The sequence below is a fragment of the Artemia sp. Qi Xiang Cuo genome, chromosome 16 (assembly GCF_049724085.1).
Source record: "Artemia sp. Qi Xiang Cuo chromosome 16, ASM4972408v1, whole genome shotgun sequence".
NCBI classification, from domain to species: Eukaryota; Metazoa; Arthropoda; class Branchiopoda; order Anostraca; family Artemiidae; genus Artemia; species Artemia sp. Qi Xiang Cuo.
Genome location: NC_142809.1, coordinates 26,200,274 through 26,219,877, shown reverse-complemented (window position 1 = coordinate 26,219,877; position 19,604 = coordinate 26,200,274). Strand labels below are relative to the sequence as shown.

General features: G+C 32.8%; 1 protein-coding gene across 1 annotated transcript in view; it reads left to right on the top strand.

The window, feature by feature from the left end:
* LOC148942723 (neuronal acetylcholine receptor subunit beta-4-like) overlaps positions 1–9,087 on the top strand; it is a 191,450-nt gene extending 182,363 nt beyond the window's left edge. Inside the window, exons 10-11 of the mRNA XM_089102763.1 lie at positions 2,524–2,693; positions 7,567–9,087. Coding sequence (XP_088958889.1) covers positions 2,524–2,693; positions 7,567–7,806 — 410 coding nt within the window. The 3' untranslated portion in view covers positions 7,807–9,087. The remainder of the gene's footprint in view (positions 1–2,523; positions 2,694–7,566) is intronic.
* Positions 9,088–19,604: the final 10,517 nt, after the last annotated feature.

Sequence of the window (19,604 nt, the reverse complement as noted above, 5' to 3'; positions counted from 1 at the left end):
CCTGTGTAATGCTCGGCATAGGAATTCTCCGCTGAAAGAGCCTGCTTGACTAGTTCCTTTTATCATGTTCGCTATACAATATTTCGCTTGTCGTCCGGCTACTAATAAAGTACCTCCAGTCTTTAAGGCATTCGCCCCCTCCCACCTATTACATGACCCACAACCCCCTTTCATAACAGCTGATGCGTAATTCATTTAAAATCAAGGGCTTATGTAATCTTTCGATTTATATCTTTGGACTATTAATGAATCTAGGAAACAAAACGAATAAAAGTGAGAAATCACTGATAAAAACTGGGCAAATAAAAATTTATTAAATCACTTATAATAGTGAAAACTATGAGGGTCAACGGTGACGTCAACTTTGTTATGAAGTTGTGGTGGCGTGTCAACGGTGTCAACGCTGTCAATGGTGACGTCGTGGTGACGACAGCTCACGCTATCGTCACCACCACGTGTCACCATCCACGCTGTCAACGACAGCTCAACTCGGACGAAGCTGATTACCCTGGTGGTGGTGGATACCAATACTCGGCGTGTATGGTTTTCAGCAGGAGGGCCACGCGTGGCACGAAAGGGCTATTTTTGCACTATTTCATCATGAATGGCACTATAGCACCTGCTACGTTTAATAACCAAATAGTAACACTTTTTGCTATAATTTGTAGCACTTTCATGCTACAATTATTTCGTTTTGTCTTGGATGAAATAATAAAGGTTCTGAAAAAAAGGCCGAGGAATTAACAAAAAGTGCGGAGCGCCTTTTTCTCGTATTTGTATTTTAAAGATTGGCGCAAAGTTGACATAACCTTGACCACCTTTTTGCCATGTTCGTTTCGAAACATTGGCGCTAAGTTTGAAATAGCCAGGCGAAAAATATGACCTAAAACTAATCCTAAAACTAAAACTAATCGCAAATTTGGGCAATTTTAGCACTTTAGAAACTGATCGTGATGGCAACCCTGGTTTTCAGTCGTTCTGCCTCAGCTCCAAACTCACAGCTTCCCTGGTTATTGCGTTCCCTGGTTAAAACCTGTCTGTTTGAATATATGTCTTTTTGAATAGTGGGGCATTTTTGTTTTCTCAAATATCAACAAGCGTCAACAAAAAAAGAAAAATTTAGGAATCGATACTTCAAAAGAAGACACTAATAATAAAATATTCAGCATTTGAATACTTCGACTGAGTCTTTGAGAGCCACACAAATCAATTTAAAATAATATTTTTGTAGGTTATTTGTTCATTCTTTACCTCAAAATTTTATTGTTTTACATTTAAAAAGCAAAATTTAAGTATCAGTGACCTTAATACTCATTTCTGCAATATAGAGGAGAAAATATCCATCAAAATTGTTTTTTCTCGCTCTATTAAAATATCCTACAATTTAGGTTGAACATAAAAAAATATTGGTAGTGGCAATTCCTATATGGTACAAGCGCATTAAACGTACTCTTTTATATACTGTATATGGAATGTCAAACTGGAGATGCTACAGATACCGGGACAGATACCCGCCAGACTGGTTATTTCAAGACACCGCTATTAAGAATTGGAATGCAAAGAGTAGTTTTCATTGCGTCTACGATGTTTAAACTGTTGTTTTTTGGGGTTTAGGGGGAGGGGAAGGTACCTAGGTTAGGTTACGTATTTAATGTATGGTATGCGTCCCCCCTTCAATGTGCAAATATATAGTCTAGCCCAAATTTGTTTCTAAACTATTATATATTCATCCTATTTTATTTTATTAGCACTAACCAAACTTGACTTCTTTAGCAGTATATAAAAGAGTATGTTTAATCCACCAGTACCTTCTATCTTGACTGTGTTGTATTTAACTATATGAAAAGCCTATAGGACAACAGATATAAGAAAAAAAATGAAAATTAAGCGTATACTGTTATTTGAGACCCGAAAAAAATTCTTTCCCTTTGCCAAAAAATTCAAGTCCCCTTGCCCTGTCCATAAAAAGAAACTTTTCTGATAGCTCCAAATCGACCAGGGGCTTTGAGAAAAAACAGGGTTTATATATAAAATACTCGACAAATTCATCACTTTTTAGTAACACCTGTTGACAGCATGTAATCTCTATAATAAGATATAGTACCTTTTATGCATAAAAAACACACTCTCGTCTTAGCATTTAAAAACCAATTGACCGATCTGATTCTGATCTCGCTTACCAGGAAAATTGTTCTGCTACATATTTTTTGTCATCATATCATTGCTTTCAGGCTAGCTTTTGACCGGCCGAATCTCATTGGCATTCTATTTTAAAAGTAGAGTGTACGACTATTTCCTAAATCAAAATGTTTCGCAGGAATTTGATTACAATACTCTGGAAATCACAGCAAACCTGGCGTTGGTGTCTACTTTGAAAGTTGTCTAGGCCTGTTTCCTATCCCCTAGTTCTGGTTAATGTATTTTGTGAAAAACCCATAAAAAAGGCCATAATGTACTTTAATTTAGGCGGATGAAATGTTGACGGATATATTCCTATTATTAATAATTTTCCTCTTTTTTTAGTTTCCTTCTATGGAGGAACTCTTGTTTTGGTGACAATTTCTCTTTTGTTCACGGTAATAACAATTAGGATGACAAGGCTGCCAAAACCAACTGGACTGCCATATTGTTTGAAAAAAGTAATAATTGGACCTATTGGTACTCTTTTGGGGTTAAATTGGACAGGAATTTTGGTAAGTTCAACTCCTAATGTATCTTGAATGAATATTCCAAACAAAGCCATATGGCATGAAATTAACCACACATGTTTTTCATTTGAAATGTGTTGCACCCGCGTTTTAGAGTAGTTTTAGAGTTTTAGAGTTGCACCCGCGTTTTAGAGTAACGGACATTTAAAGATGGGCTCCGAGTTCAATTAATAACCTTATTGCAATTAATTTTTGTAATTTTTGCATTAAAAGGCAATTATAATTATTGAATTGCGTTATTAAAATTACTGCGTTTAAATTAATTATTTCCTTATTGTGCATCAGAGCTTAATAAGGTGCAATTTGATTTTTTTTTCTAGATTAATTAAAAACACTTTCCAAAAAAGAAGTTTTTAAAGAAACATAAAGAGCCATATGAAATTTAAGACGAGCAGAAATAAATTTATCTAATAATTCAAACTCCAAACAACCAGAAATCACTATTAAAGAATAAATTAAACCTAATACGAACACAAATTAAATAAACAATCATAGCAAATTAATATACGACAAGTACTAATATAAATGCAAAATAAATTTTGAAACGACTTAAATTCAAATTAAATGTTCAAATCAAACTTAAAACGAGCAAAATCACTGCAAATGAGCGTTCGGCTACTGTCCCTTACTCTAACTGTAAAAACCTAAAGCCCATCGCGTCATTTGTGTTTTAGTGATATTTATATGTGTCTTGATTAGTTCTTGGAAAGAACTAAAAAAATTAAGCTGAATATTGGATATCTAATGATATTAATTGCTGAAAGTTCAGCAATTCAAGATTTTATTTCACTGGAATTTTTATTTAATTTTCGATGTTGTGTGTATTTTAGTAACATACTTCGTTTTCAGTAAAGTGCAGATGACGCAGTAAGCTTTAGACATTTACAATTATGGGAGGAGGAAAGGGCAGTTCCAAGCTATATTGAACGTGGGGATAACTGTTTGTACAAATTTGGCAATATGTTTGTATGAGGTCTATACACCCTCTGCAGGTTTCTGATACATTATTTTTCAGCCGTCCTACGGTTTAAAGTGTTTTAAGGAAAAACGACAATTTTGCTATCAGTAAAGAGCCGAGATTCAGCTCTGTCAATCGAAGAGACTAAATTTTTGAAATTTACTTTGTATTTTTTTTTGAAGAATGCGTTTAAAATAAGCGGTAGCCTCACCAACCCCCAGGGCCCGGGGGAAGGCGTTCTAAGTTATCCCCTAAAGGCATCTATGGTTCTTATGAAAGGGATGCTCATATAAACTTCATAGAGGGCTCATTTGATTGGAAATTGATAGTTTTAGTTCACTTTTTTAGAGTCAAGAGATTTAAGGGCAACTAGCCCCCCCACGTCCTTTTTTCCCTAAACCCATCCGCTACAAAACCCAGTTTTTTGAAAATTAGACAACAAAAACCCCGGAGTCAACACAGCCCCCCCAGGGCCCGGGGGGTAGGTGTTATAAGTGTTGTCCTGGGGGCGTATATGGTTCTTATGAAAGGGCTGCTCGTGTAAACTTCAGAGAGGGCTCATTTGATTGGAAATTGGAACTTCTAGTTCACTTTTTAAGATTCAAAAGATTTCCGAGGGCAACTAGCCCCCCCCCCCCTCCCACACACCCTTTTCCCCCAAACCCATCCGATACGAATTTTGAGATAGCCATTTCTTAAAAATAGTTCAAAGGTCAGATAACAAAACCTCCGGTGTCGACACAACCCCCCAGGGCCCGGGAGGCAGGCATTGTAAGCAATGTCCTGGGGCTGTATATGGTTCTTATGAAAGGGATGCTCGCATAACCGTCTGAGGGGGCTCATTTGAATGCAAATTAAAAGTTATAAATTCATTTACTCAGAGCAAAAAAAAAGATCGCAGGGCAACTAGCCCCTCCACCATCCACACCTTTGGGTTTATCGGATGAATAAACCCATCCAATAAAAATTTGAGGTGACCATTTTGCTAAAAATAGTTCAAACATCAGATATTAAAACTTTGGGGTCTACACAACCCTCCAGGACCCAGGGACAGGCACTGTAAGTTATACTCTGGGGGTAAATATGGTTCTTATAGAAGGGATACTCGTATAAACTTCAGAGAGGACTCATTTGATTGAAAATAGAAAGTTCTAGTTCAATTTTAAAGAGTCAAAAGAGATCGAAGGGCAACTAGCTCCTTCTATGTCCTTTTTTCCCCAAACTCATCCGATAAAAATTTTGAGATACCCATTTTGTTAAAATAGTTCAAACATCAGATAATAAAAACTCCCAGGTAGGCACAAACCCATTTTTCACTTTGATATTGTTATTTTGATACCAGTTTTGATACTTTGATGAACATTTGGTTTTTTTAAGTTTGATTTTGAAATAAGAAATTTTTAAAAACTTGGAACTTTTTGAAATCAAAAACGAACAAAAATTAATTTTTAAAAAACTTTCCGAAAAATATATTTTTCAAAGAAATTTAAAGGCCATCTTAAACTTAAGCTCAGCAGATACAAATACCTGTTAAAATTCAAACTCAAAACGACCAGAAATAACTATTAAAGAATAAATGAAACCCAAAACGAAAAGAAATTAAATAAACAATCATAGTAAAAAAAAATAAAACAAGTAATAATATAAATGAATAAATAGATCTTAAAGCGAGTAATGCTTAGATTGAATATGCAACTCAAGCTTAAAACAAAAAATAAATATTTTACTATTGAAGTATATATGAGACTTAAAACGAGCAGAAATTAAATAAACAATCAATGAAAACAAACATACAATAGATATTAATGTAAATGAGTAAATAAATCTTAAAACGAGTGAAACTTAAATTGAAAATGCAAACCAAGCTTGAAACGAACAAATAAATTATTACAAACAAGAGTTTGAGTATCGCCTCCTTCTCTCACTGTAAAAGTCTAAAACCTACTGTCTCATTGGTGCTTTACTGTAAACCATACGCGTCTTGAATAGTCCTGGAAAGTATAAACAACATCAACTTGAATATTTGATATATAATGATATTAATTATTGAAAGATCCATCAGTTCAAGAATTTATTTCACTGTAACTTTATTTTTATTTTCAATGTTGTAAGAGCTGGAAAAGAAAATATTTGTAATATAATTCGTTTTCGGTTAAGCGCCAATGACGCAGTAGGCTTTTGGTTTTTATTTCCAGTTAAGGAAGGGGGCACTATCCAAACTCTTGTTTGTAGTGAAACTATATTCGTCTTGAACAACTTTAGGAAGAACTAATAAATTAAACTAAATATTTGATGTATATTAATTGCTGAAAGCTCATCAGTTCAAAATTTTACTATAACTTAGTTCAATATTAAGTACAAAAGAAATTATTTATAATAAAATTGGTTTTCAGTAAAGTGCCAATGATGCAGTAGGTTTTAAACTCTTACAGTGAGATAAGGAGGCGATACTCAAACTCTTGTTTGTAATAATTTATTTGTTCGTTTCAAGCTTGATTTGCATTTTCAATTTAAGTTTCACTCGTTTTAAGATTTATTTACTCATTTACATTAATATCTATTGTATGTTTGTTTGCATTGATTGTTTATTTAATATCTGTTCGTTTCAAGTTTCATCTATACTTCAATAGTAAAATATTTTTTTTCGTTTTAAGCTTGATTTTCATATTCAATTTAAGCATTACTCGCTTTAAGATCTATTTATTCATTTATATTATTACTTGTTGTATGCTTTTTTTGTATTTAATTTCTGTTCGTTTTGGGTTTCATTTATTCTTTAATAGTAATTTCTGGTCGTTTTGAGTTTGAATTTTAACAGGTATTTGTATCTGCTGAGCTAAAGTTTAAAATGCCCTTTAATTTTATTTTAAAAACATATTTTTCAGAATTTTTTTTTTAATTAATTCTAAATAAAAACACTCAAAGAATGTATTTTGCACAATTCCTTTGATGCCACAAAAGTTGCTTCATAAGAATTTCAGACGATCTTAATTACAAACTTGATGCTAATATCGAAAAAAAGACGTCCAACATAAAAAAAATTGTCAAGTAAATACTTCATAAATGGCCATTATCTCAAGCATTGCTGATATCCAAAGATTCTCAATCTATATGATTTTGTTGCCAGAAATGGCTGCCTCCCCATCTCCTCCCCCAATGTCACTATTATAGACTATCTGTACAACTTTACACTAGAGATAAATCAGAGATTATTCACGGAGTGCCCGTAAATGATTAAATATTAATAATTAAAAATGTTAGACCAAAAACCATTAGGATCGTAAAATGAACGTCAAAAATAAAACATACGAATATTCACAAAGGGGTTTTAGCTCCTGTCTCAATTGGTGTTTAAAGTTTCTAAGCTTGTAGATTACAAACATGAGGCTAATATCAGAACAGAAAAGTAAAAAATCAAAACATATTAAGCACATCGTTCGTAAATTATCTTTTATCTCCGCCAAATATGGTATTTAGGAATATCTTAACCCACTTATTACAGGTTTCAAGGTAAAACTGCATTGTAAGTCCTACCTGAAAACACTCCACACATGTATCAAATTGTGACATGTTACACGATGTTGAAAATCAGTCACACAAAGAATGCCAATTTGTATAATTGCAGGGCCCTTGGAACAGGCACGGTTTTTAGGGCCTTAAGATCTATATTTTCAAACTTGAAACTAAATTATGAATTCTTTAGAGTTTTGGAAGCCCTAGTAAACACACAAAGCAACGCCTTGGGAGTGGATATGGCCCGCTACCCATACTTTCCCAATAAAGACGGCGAGGATGATCGAGACAGTGTATCGATCCAGTGACATTAAGCATACGGTCTTGTAATAGCAAATAAAGTTTTTCCTGTTTTCTAGACATAATGTAACATTTTTTTTTCCCTAGATTTCTCCAACACACAAACCCTTAGAGACGCTTAATGGTATTGCTACGGGTTTTGAACACTCTCGGTCCAGTCGTCATAACGGAATAAGCAGTCCTCAGCCAGATTTAGAACAATTTGTTGAGGATTCTTCTAGCACAGGAGCAAATATAGAATGGATGGTGTTTGCCTTATTTATAGATCGTATTCTGTTTATCTGCTATTCATTTTTGTTTGGTATTCTCATTTCTATTTGCTTCTAAAATTCTTTAACGCATTAATTTATTTGAGAGCCCAAAACTAAGTTTAGCCCAGCGATTGATTATGGAAAAATTTATTGATGAATTTTTTTTTTGTGAAAATTTAATGATGAAATCTATTATTTGATTTAAGTTTTTGGTTTATTTTTTTCTGTTTTTAAATGCGTAATGTTAGCTTCTCTGCTGATCTGGAAAATAGGATTGAGCTCGAATTGAACCAGTTTTTATTTTTATCGAACCATTTTTTTTTAACCAGTTTTCATGCCCCTCATAAATAAATAAAAAAACCGTCAAAACTGTATAATAAACGGGGCTTACAAACAATAATTCTTAGGGTATTCTATAAATTCACGCTTGCCCTGAATCGGCTAAAAGTAATATAAAGAAAAAAATGTTTCTAACTAAAATTATGAAGTATTTAAAAAAATATACATGAGTTCATATCATTGTTAGAAATAATTGAGTTAGAAATAAAATACATTGGCTCTAAGTCGTAAAATCAAGCCTAAGAGGATGGAGGAAGATGGTAAAAAACCAAATTCAAGGTCTTGAATGCTCTAATTTGAATACCCTAATTCCCACTCTAATCTGAGGTTTTGACTTTTTCTCTCTTAGAAAACCGATACCGTAGATTCTTGTATAACCAGCAGGAAGAATGAATAAGGTAGTAATCAATAATAAAAAAAACATTGATGTATAACTGTAATATTATTTTCTCGCCTGGAATAGCTAAGACAGAAAAACGATGCTCTAGAGCAAAAACTGTATAATTGCTTAATATGTTTTTAATTTAACATGAAAATTTGTAAAACTTTTTGTACAAATTTGTAAAACTTAAATTTGGTGTCATGAACTTGATTTATAATATTACTTCATATAGTTGGTAGTGTCTGTAACTCCCAGCCATCAATTAATCTGAAAACAATCACCCGACACTATACAACAGACTCTTGTAGTAAGTATTTCTCTATAATAGAATCAAAGTCCGTTTGTTTCTGATTCTCACAACATAGTATACGTTTTTTCCGTTTTGTCACTTTCGTCTGATTGGTTCTTTGGTCGGTAACAAAATAAGAGAATAAAGTAAAAATGGGTAAGCTTACTATCAAATTAAAGACCTTTAACTTTTGCTTGTCAACGTGGCCGCTGCATAAAACAAAAAAGTCATTTTAGTTTACATAGTTCTTACCATTTCCGTCTCCATGCTGTATATGTATTGTAAATTTGTTTGATTTTTGTTTCTTTACGTGTGTTTATATATCCTATAATAAAAGAATATATTTACATTTTGACTACAGCAAATAGCGTTTTGAGTCATAAAATACTCTTCTATTTTGCCCAAGACGTTTGTCCGCATCTCTAGGGTAGTTGTACTGCGCGACCGGTAAGGTGAAACAGCAAGGCCATATCCAGGGGGTTTGACCCCCCCCCCCGAAATGTTTGTCTGACTTGTAAAAATGTAACAAAAATGAATATAAACAAATTTTAAGTGTGTTTTGAGTTTTTTTTGTGTACCCCCCCCCCCCCCCCAAAAAAAAAAGATCCTGGATGCGGCTCTGGGAAGAAGTAACAGTAGAAGGAGTAATAGTCGTAGATTTTTTTGTATCCAGATTTATTTCTTCGATTGGCATCTCCCTAAAAGGATTGAAAAAAAATACATTTATTACACATTTCAACTTGAGAGGTCTTGAAACTGGATAGAATTTTAAAAATACGGTAGAAATTAGATTCAACTTATATATGCGGCATAGTATAGTGTTATGCATTGTGTGCCTTTAAATAAATAAGGAAGTGAAAATTTACAAATCAAACAAGTGACAAAGGCCATCAAGAAAAAAGAGAAAAATTTCTATGGCGAACATCGTATGACGTCTGTTTTGCGTTTTTTACTCCCTTATTTAATTTTCGGTTTATAACGAACAAAATTTCTAAAGGGGAAATTTAATCCGAACCTCAGAGTGGCAAATCAGAGGCAACGCTATAGCGCTGCCTATAGTAAAGGCCATATGGCTCCAATGTTTTATTGTTATTTATTATTTTTTTTCCAGAGGCACTTCATATGGAAGGGGTCGTCGTTGAAATTTCAAAGGGGGCTCATTCGATTGGAAATCGAGAGTTCTAGTGCCCCTTTTAATAGTCGAAAGTGATTGGAGCGTAACTAGCCCCCCCCCGCCCCTCCTTCCCCCAAATACATCCAATCAAAATTTTGAGAAATCCATTTTGTTCAGCGGAGTCGTTTTCTAGATAGAAAATATGTTTTCGAGGAGGAAACTCCCCCACAACGCACCGGGCAAGGGTTTTGAGTTATGCCCTGGGGGCATATAAGGTTTTTATAGAAGGCGTTGTCGTAGAAACTTCAAAACAGGCTCATTCGATTGGAAATCCAAAGGGCTAGTGCCCTTTTTAATCGTTGAAAGGGATTGGAGGGCAACTAGCCCCCCCCCCCCACGCCCATAATTTCCCCAAACACATCCAATCAAAATTTCGAGATAGCCATTTTGCTCAGCGTAGTTGATTTCCAGATAGAAAATATGTTTTTGAGGAGGACACTCCCCCACAACCCCAGGGGCAAGGGTTATCGAAGGGCTAGTGCCCTTTTTAATAGTCGGAAGTGATTGGAGGGCATCTAGCCCCCCCCCCCACGCCCATCATTCCCCCAAACACATCCAATCAAAATTTTGAGATGGCCATTTTGTACAGCATAGTTGATTTCCAGATAATATATATGTTTTTGAGGAGGACACTCCCCCACAACCCTCAGGGGAAGGGTTTTAAGTTATGCCCTGGGGGTATATAAGGTTCTTATAGAAGGCGTTGCGGTAGAAACTTCAAAAAAGCCTCATTCGATTGGGAAATCAAAGGGCTAGTGCCCTTTTTAATAGTCGAAAGTGATTGGAGGGCAACTACCGCCCCCCCCCCAAGCCAATCATTCCCCCAAACACATCCAAACAGAATTTTGAGATTGCCATTTTGTTCAGCATAGTTTATTTCCAGATAGAAAATAGATTTTGAGGAGGACGCTCTCCCACAACTCTCAAGGCAAGGGTTTTAAGTTATACCCCGGAGGCATATAAGGTTTTTATAGAAGGTGTTGTCGTAGAAACTTCAAAAAAGACTCCTTCGATTGGAAATTCAAAGGGCTAGTGGCTTTTTTAATAGTCGAAAGTGACTCGAGGGCAACTAACACCCTTCTCGCGCCCACCTTTTCCCCAAACACATCCAATCAAACTTTTGAGATAGCCATTTTATTAAACGTAGTTTTAAGTTCTGGAAATTAGGTCTTTGAGGATGACAACTCCCCCACAGCCCTCAGGACAAGGGTTGTAAGTTTTGCCCTGGGGGCATATAAGGTTTTGAACAGACAAAGTTGTCGTAGAAACTTCAGAAAGGGCTAATTCGATTGGAAATTTAAATGGCTAGTTCCCTTCTTAATAGTCGAAAGTGATTCAAAGGCAACAGTAGTATGTATCTTTTGAATTCTACGACTTTATGTTCTTTCCGGTTTTTCTGGTAGGTAATTCTATTCTAGAGGTCATTACATCTTTGCTAAGAGATTTGTTTTCTGGTAGGTATAATCTGGTTTGGTAGGTACAATCTGGCTAGGTGGGTATAATCACATTGCATATTCAAAGGTAGCGTTCAATTTAAACTTTATCAATTATTTTATTCCAGTTTTTCTAAAAACCAGTATTGTCTATAACTTAATTTACGTTGGTTAAACTTCCGATGGTTAAGAAAGCGTAACAGGTAATTAAAGTATGAGGAATGGGATGCTGTAATTAGAATGATTTTAAGTTGAAAAATTGTGACGTAAAAATAACTCAGTTATTTGCTTGCGTGTATAGGAATTCCAATGTTATTTGCTTGCTTGTATTTTATGTTAAAATAAGTAGTTTTTGTATCTTTTAAAAGAGCTTTAAGGGGTTTGAGAGACTCAGTTGCATAATTCCGTGTGTTTTTACTTTACTTGTTGGTCATTAAAAACGAAATTTTTGTGTTAAATAAGTAGTTTTTGTATCTTTTAAAAGAGCTTTAAGGGGTTTGAGAGACTCAGTTGCCTGATTCCGCGTGGTTTTTCTTTACTTGGAGGTCATTTGTTGTATCTTTTAAAAGAGCTTTACAGGGTTTGAGAGACTCAGTTGCCTAATTCCGTGTGATTTTTTCTTTACTTGATGGTCATTAAAAACGAAATTTTTGTGTTAAATAAGTAGTTTTTGTATCTTTTAAAAGAGCTTTAAGGGGTTTGAGAGACTCAGTTGCCTTATTCCGTGTGGTTTTTCTTTACTTGGTGGTCATTAAAAACGAAATTTTTGTGTTAAATAATTAGTTTTTGTATCTTTTAAAAGAGCTTTACGGGGATTGAGAGACTCAGTTGCCGGATTCCATGTGGTTTTTCTTTACTTGGTGGTCATTAAAAACGAAACTTGGTGGTCATTTGTTGTATCTTTTAAAAGAGCCTTACAAGGTTTGAGAGACTCAGTTGCCTAATTCCGTGTGATTTTTCTTTACTTGATGGTCATTAAAAACGAAATTTTTGTGTTAAATAAGTAGTTTTTGTATCTTTTAAAAGAGCTTTAAGGGGTTTGAGAGACTCAGTTGCCTGATTCCGTGTGGTTTTTCTTTACTTGGTGGTCATTAAAAACGAAATTTTTGTGTTAAATAAGTAGTTTTTGTATCTTTTAAAAGAGCTTTACGGGGATTGAGAGACTCAGTTGCCGGATTCCGTGTGGTTTTTCTTTACTTGGTGGTCATTAAAACGAAATTTTTGTGTTAAATAAGTAGTTTTTGTATCTTTTAAAAGAGCTTTACGGGGATTGAGAGACTCAGTTGCCAGATTCCGTGTGGTTTTTCTTTACTTGGTGGTCATTAAAAAAAAAATTTTTGTGTTAAATAAGTAGTTTTTGTATATTTTAAAATAGCTTTAAGGGGATTTAGAGACTCAGTTGCCGGATTCCGTGTGGTTTTTCTTTACTTAGTGGTCATTAAAAACGAAATTTTTGTGTTAAATAAGTAGTTTTTGTATCTTTTAAAATAGCTTTACAGGGTTTGAGAGACTCAGTTGCCTATTTCCGTGTGGTTTTCCTTTACTTGGTGGTCATTAAAAACGAAATTTTTGTGTTAAATCAGTAGTTTTTGTATCTTTTAAAAGAGCTTTAAGGGGTTTGAGAGACTCAGTTGCCTGATTCCGTGTGTTTTTTATTTAATTTGTGGTGAGTATCTGTCTCATTTAATATTTCATTAACTGTTTTTAGTGAATAAGTTTCCTAATTAAGTGTGTTTTTAATTTAATTGGTTGTCATTAAAAACGAAATATTTTTGTTAATTTATTAGTTGTTTTATCTTTTAAAAGAGCTTTAAGGGGTTTGAGAGACTCATTTGCCTGATTCCTTGTGGTTTTTCTTTACTTGGTGGTCATTAAAAACAAAATTTTTGTGTTAAATAAATAGTTTTTGTATCTTTTAAAAGAGCTTTACGGGGATTGAGAGACTCAGTTGCCGGATTCCGTTTGATTTTTCTTTACGTGGTGGTCGTTAAATATTAACTTGTTGTGTTAAATCAGTAGTTGTTGGCTCTTTTAAAAGAGATTTACAGGGTTTTAGAGACTCAGGTTCATAATTCCTTGTGATTTTTCTTCAATTGGTAGTCATTAAAAACGAAATTTTTTTGTGATAGAATTAGTTTTTGTATCTTTTAAAAGAGCTTTACAGGTTTTGATAGACTCAGTAGTCTAATTCCGTGTGTTTGTACTTTACTTGGTTGTAATTAAAAACGAAATTTTTGTGTTAAATCAGTAGTTTTTGTATCTTTTAAAGAGCTTTATGGGGTTTGAGAGACTCAGTTGCCTGATTCCGTGTGGTTTGTCTTTACTTGGTGGTCATTTCTTGTATCTTTTAAAAGAGCTTTACAGGGTTTGAGAGACTCAGTTGCCTAATTCCTTGTGATTTTTCTTTACTTGATGGTCATTAAAAACGAAATTTTTGTGTTAAATAAGTAGTTTTTGTATCTTTTAAAAGAGCTTTAAGAGGTTTGAGAGACTCAGTTGCCTGATTCCGTGTGGTTTTTCTTTACTTGGTGGTCATTAAAAACGAAATTTTTGTGTTAAATAAGTAGTTTTTGTATCTTTTAAAAGAGCTTTACGGGGATTGAGAGACTCAGGTGCCGGATTCCGTGTGGTTTTTCTTTACTTGGTGGTCATTAAAAATAAAATTTTTGTGTTAAATAAGTAGTTTTTGTATCTTTTAAAAGAACTTTACGGGGATTGAGAGACTCAGTTTTACCTTGTCACAGTTACATTTTCTTGATTTTTCAAAGTTCATTTTGAATTTCTTTCGTTGAAATGCAAGAGTTGGAATATTTCAGTAGTGTTTGGTTGTGGTTTACCTTGTCACAGTGACATTGTCTTGATATCTCAAAGTTCATTTTGAATTTCTTTCGCTGAAATGCAAGAGTTGGAATATTTCAGTAGTGTTTGGTTGTGGTTTACCTTGTCACAGTTACATTTTCTTGATTTTTCAAAGTTCATTTTGAATTTCTTTCGTTGAAATTCAAGAGTTGGAATATTTCAGTAGTGTTTGGTTGTGGTTTACCTTGTCACAGTTACATTTTCTTGATTTTTCAAAGTTCATTTTGAATTTCTTTCGCTGAAATGCAAGAGTTGGAATATTTCAGTAGTGTTTGGTTGTGGTTTACCTTGTCACAGTTACATTTTCTTGATTTTTCAAAGTTCATTTTGAATTTCTTTCGTTGAAATGCAAGAGTTGGAATATTTCAGTAGTGTTTGGTTGTGGTTTACCTTGTCACAGTTACATTTTCTTGATTTTTCAAAGTTCATTTTGAATTTCTTTCGTTGAAATGCAAGAGTTGGAATATTTCAGTAGTGTTTGGTTGTGGTTTACCTTGTCACAGTTACATTTTCTTGATTTTTCAAAGTTCATTTTGAATTTCTTTCGCTGAAATGCAAGAGTTGGAATATTTCAGTAGTGTTTGGTCGTGGTTTGCCTTATCACATTTCCATTTTCTTTATTATTCAAAGAACAGAGTGATTGTATTTAAAATAAATTCTAGAGATGTACGATATCAGGTGAGTTTGTTTGAGTATTAAAATTTAGAAGTTAAATTATCATGATTTATAAAAGATAATAGTTTATTTATTTAGTTGAAATGCAAGAGTTGGAATATTTCAGTAGTGTTTGGTTGTGGTTTACCTTGTCACAGTTACATTTTCTTGATTTTTCAAAGTTCATTTTGAATTTCTATCGCTGAAATTCAAAAGTTTGAATATTTCAGTAGTGTTTGGTTATGGTTTACCTTGTCACAGTTACATTTTCTTGATTTTTCAAAGTTCATTTGAACTTCTTTTATCGAAATTCAAGAGTTGGAATATTTAAGTAGTGTTTGGTTGTGGTTTAACAAGTAACAGTTAAATTTTATTGATTTTTAAAAGTTCATTTTGAATTTCATTCATTGAAATGCTAGATGTTGGAATATTTCAGTAGGTTTTTGTTGTTGTTTTACTTGTCACATTTACATTTTATTTTTTTTTCAAAGTTCATTTTGAATTTCTTTCGTTGAAATGCAAGAGTTGGAATATTTCAGTAGTGTTTGGTTGTGGTTTACCTTGTTACAGTTACATTTTCTTGATTTTTCAAAGTTCATTTTGAATTTCTTTCGTTGAAATGCAAGAGTTGGAATATTTCAGTAGTGTTTGGTTGTGGTTTACCTTGTCACAGTTACATTTTCTTGATTTTTCAAAGTTCATTTTGAATTTCTTTCGTTGAAATGCAAGAGTTGGAATATTTCAGTAGTGTTTGGTTATGGTTTACCTTGTCACAGTTACATTTTCTCGATTTTTCAAAGTTCATTTTGAATTTCTTTCGCTGAAATGCAAGAGTTGGAATTTTTCAGTGTCACAGTTACATTTTCATGATTTTTCAAAGTTCATTTTTGAACTTCTTTCATTGAAATGTAAGAGTACGAATATTTCAGTAGTGTTTGGTTGTGGTTTACCTTGTCCCAGTTACATTTTCTTGATTTTTCAAAGTTCATTTTGAATTTCTTTCGTTGAAATGCAAGAGTTGGAATATTTCAGTAGTGTTTGCTTTTGGTATACCTAGTCAGAGGTAAATTTTATATATATATAAGTTAACAATTTAAATTCTTAATTTGTTTTGCACGAGGTTTTATATATAAGTAGTGTTTGGTTGTGGTGTACATTGTCACAGTTACATTTTCTTGATTTTTCAAAGTTCATTTTGAATTTCTTTCATTGAAATGCAAGAGTTGGAATATTTCAGTAGTGTTTGGTTGTGGTTTACCTTGTCACAGTCTCATTTTCTTGATTTTTCAAAGTTTTTCAAAGTGATTTTTCAAAGTAACTGTGACAAGGTAAACCACAACCAAACACTACTGAAATATTCCAACTCTTGCATTTCAACGAAAGAAATTCAAAATGAACTTTGAAAAATCAAGAAAATGTAACTGTGACAAGGTAAACCACACCCAAACACTACTGAAATATTCCAACTCTTGCATTTCAACGAAAGAAATTCAAAATGAACTTTAAAAAATCAAGAAAATATAACTGTGACAAGGTGAACCACAACCAAACACTACTGAAATATTCCAGCTCTTGCATTTCAATGAAAGAAATTGAGAATGAACTTTGAAAAATCAAGCAAATGTAACTGTGACAAGGTAAACCACAACCAAACACTACTGAAATATTCCAATTCTTGCATTTCAACGAAAGAAATTCAAAATGAACTTTGAAAAATCAAGAAAATGTAAATGTGACAAGGTAAACCACAACCAAACACTACAGAAATATTCCAAATCTTGCATTTCAACGAATGAAATTCAAAATGAACTTTTAAAAATCAAGAATATGTAACTGTGAAAAGGTAAACCACAACCAAACACTACTGAAATATTCCAACTCTAGCATTTCAACGAAAGGAATTCAGAATGAACTTTGAACAATCAAGTAAATGTAACTGTGACAAGGTAAACCACAGCCAAACACGACTGAAATATTCCAAATCTTGCTTTTCAACGAAAGAAATTCAAATGAACTTTGAAACATCGAGAAAATGTAACTGTGACAAGGTAAACCACAACCAAACACTACTGAAATATTCCAACTCTTGCATTTCAACGAAAGAAATTCAAAATGAACTTTGAAAAATCAAGAAAATGTAACTGTGACAAGGTAAACCACACTCAAACACAACTGAACTATTCCAACTCTTTCATTTCAACGAAAGAAATTCAAAATGAACTTTAAAAAATCAAGAAAATGTAACTGTGACCAGGTAAACCACAAACAAACACTACTGAAATATTCCAAATCTTTCATTTAAACGAAATAAATTATAAATTAACTATGAAAAATCAAGAAAATGTAACAGTGACAAGTTAAACCACAACCAAACACTACTGAAATATTCCAACTCATGCATTTAATCGAAAGAAATTCAAACTGAACTTTGAAAAATCAAGAAAATGTAACTGTGACAAGGTAAACCACAACCAAACACTACTGAAATATTCCAATTCTTGCACTTCAACGAAAGAAATTCAAAATGAACTTTGAAAAATCAAGAAAATGTAACTGTGACAAGGTAAACCACAATCAAACACTACTGAAATATTCCAACTCTTGCATTTCAATGAAAGAAATTCAAAATGAACTTTGAAAAATCAAGAAAATGTAACTGTGACAAGGTAAACCACGACCAAACGCTACTGAAATATTCCAGCTCTTGCATTTCAACGAAAGAAATTCAAAATGAAATTTGAAAAATCAAGAAAATGTAACTGTGACAAGGTAAACCTTAACCAAACACTACTGAAATATTCCAACTCTTACATTTCAACGAAAGAAATTCAAAATGAACTTTGAAAAATCAAGAAAATGTAACTGTGACAAGTTAAACCATAACCAAACACTACTGAAATATTCTAACTCTTGCATTTCAACGAAAGAAATTCAAAATGAACTTTGAAAAATCAAGAAAATGTAACTGTGACACTGAAATATTCCAACTCTTGCATTTCAGCGAAAGAAATTCAAAATGAACTTTGAAAAATCGAGAAAATGTAACTGTGACAAGGTAAACCACAACCAAACACTACTGAAATATTCCAACTCTTGCATTTCAACGAACGAAATTCAAAATAAACTTGGAAAAATCAAGAAAATGTAACTGTGACAAGGTAAACCACAACGAAACACTACTGAAATATTCCAACTCTTGCATTGCAACAAAAGAAATTCAAAATGAACTTTGAAAAATTAAGAAAATGTAACTGTGACAAGGTAAACCACATCCATACACTACTTAAATATTCCAACTATTTAATTTCACCTAAATAAATTAAAAATTATCAATGAACAAACTTTAGAATTAAAATTTTAAAATTTAAACAACAACAAAACACTACTGACATAGTCCAAATCTTGAATTTAAATTAATGAAATTAAAAATGAACTTTGAAAAATCAAGAAAATATATCTGTGACATGGTAAACCATAACCAAACACTACTGAAATAGTCTACCTCTTGCATTTCAACGAACGAAATTCAAAAGATCATCGTAAAATCACGAAAATTTAACTTTGGAAAGGTAAACCACAACCAAACACTACTGAAATATTCCAACTCTTGTATTTCGATGAAAGAAATTCAAAATTAACTTTGAAAAATCAAGAAAATTTCACTATGTCAAGGTAAACCAAAACCAAACACTACTTAAATATTCCATCTCTTCAATTACAAAAAAAGAAATAAGAACTTAAATTTTAAAAATCAATAAAAATTCACTCGCGCATTTAAAACCTCATACAAACAAAACTTAAATATTAAAATTATTTCATTTAAACTAAAGAAATTCAAAATGAACTTTTAAAAATCAATAAAATGTAATTGTGACAATTTAAACCACAACCAAAACACTACTGAAATATTCTAACTCTTGAATTTCAACGATAGAAATTCAAAATGAACTTTGAAAAATCAAGAAAATGTAACTATGACAAGGTAAACCACAACCAAACACTCCTGAAATATTCCAACTCTTGAATTTCAACGTCAGAAATTCAAAATGAACTTTGAAAAATCAAGAAAATGTAACTGTGACAAGGTAAACCACAACCAAACTCTACTGAAATATTCCAACTCTTGCATTTCAGCGATTGAAATTCAAAATGAAGATTGAAAAATCTAGAAAAAGTAACTGTGACAAGGTAAACCACAACCAAACACTACTGAAATATTCCAACTCTTGCATTTCAACGATAGAAAATCAAAATGAACTTTGAAAAAGCAAGAAAATGTAACTGTGACAAGGTAAACCACAACCAAACACTACTGAAATATTCCAACTCTTGCATTTCAACGAAAGAAATTCAAAATGAACTTTGAAAAATCAAGAAAATGTAACTTTGACAAGGTAAACCACAACCAAACACTACTGAAATATTCCAACTCTTGGATTTAAACTATAGAAATTCAAAATGTAGTTTGAAATATCAAGAATCTGTATCTGTGACTTGGTAAACCACAACCAAACACTACTGAAATATTCCAACTCTTGCATTTCAGCGAAAGAAAATCAAAATTAACTTTGAAAAATCAAGAAAATGTAACTCAGACAACCAAAAACACAACCACACACTACTGAACTATTCCAACTCTTGCATTTCAGCGAAAGAAATTCAAAATGAACTTTGAAAAATCAAGAAAATGTAACTGTGACAAGGTAAACCACAACCAAACACTACTGAAATATTCCAACTCTTG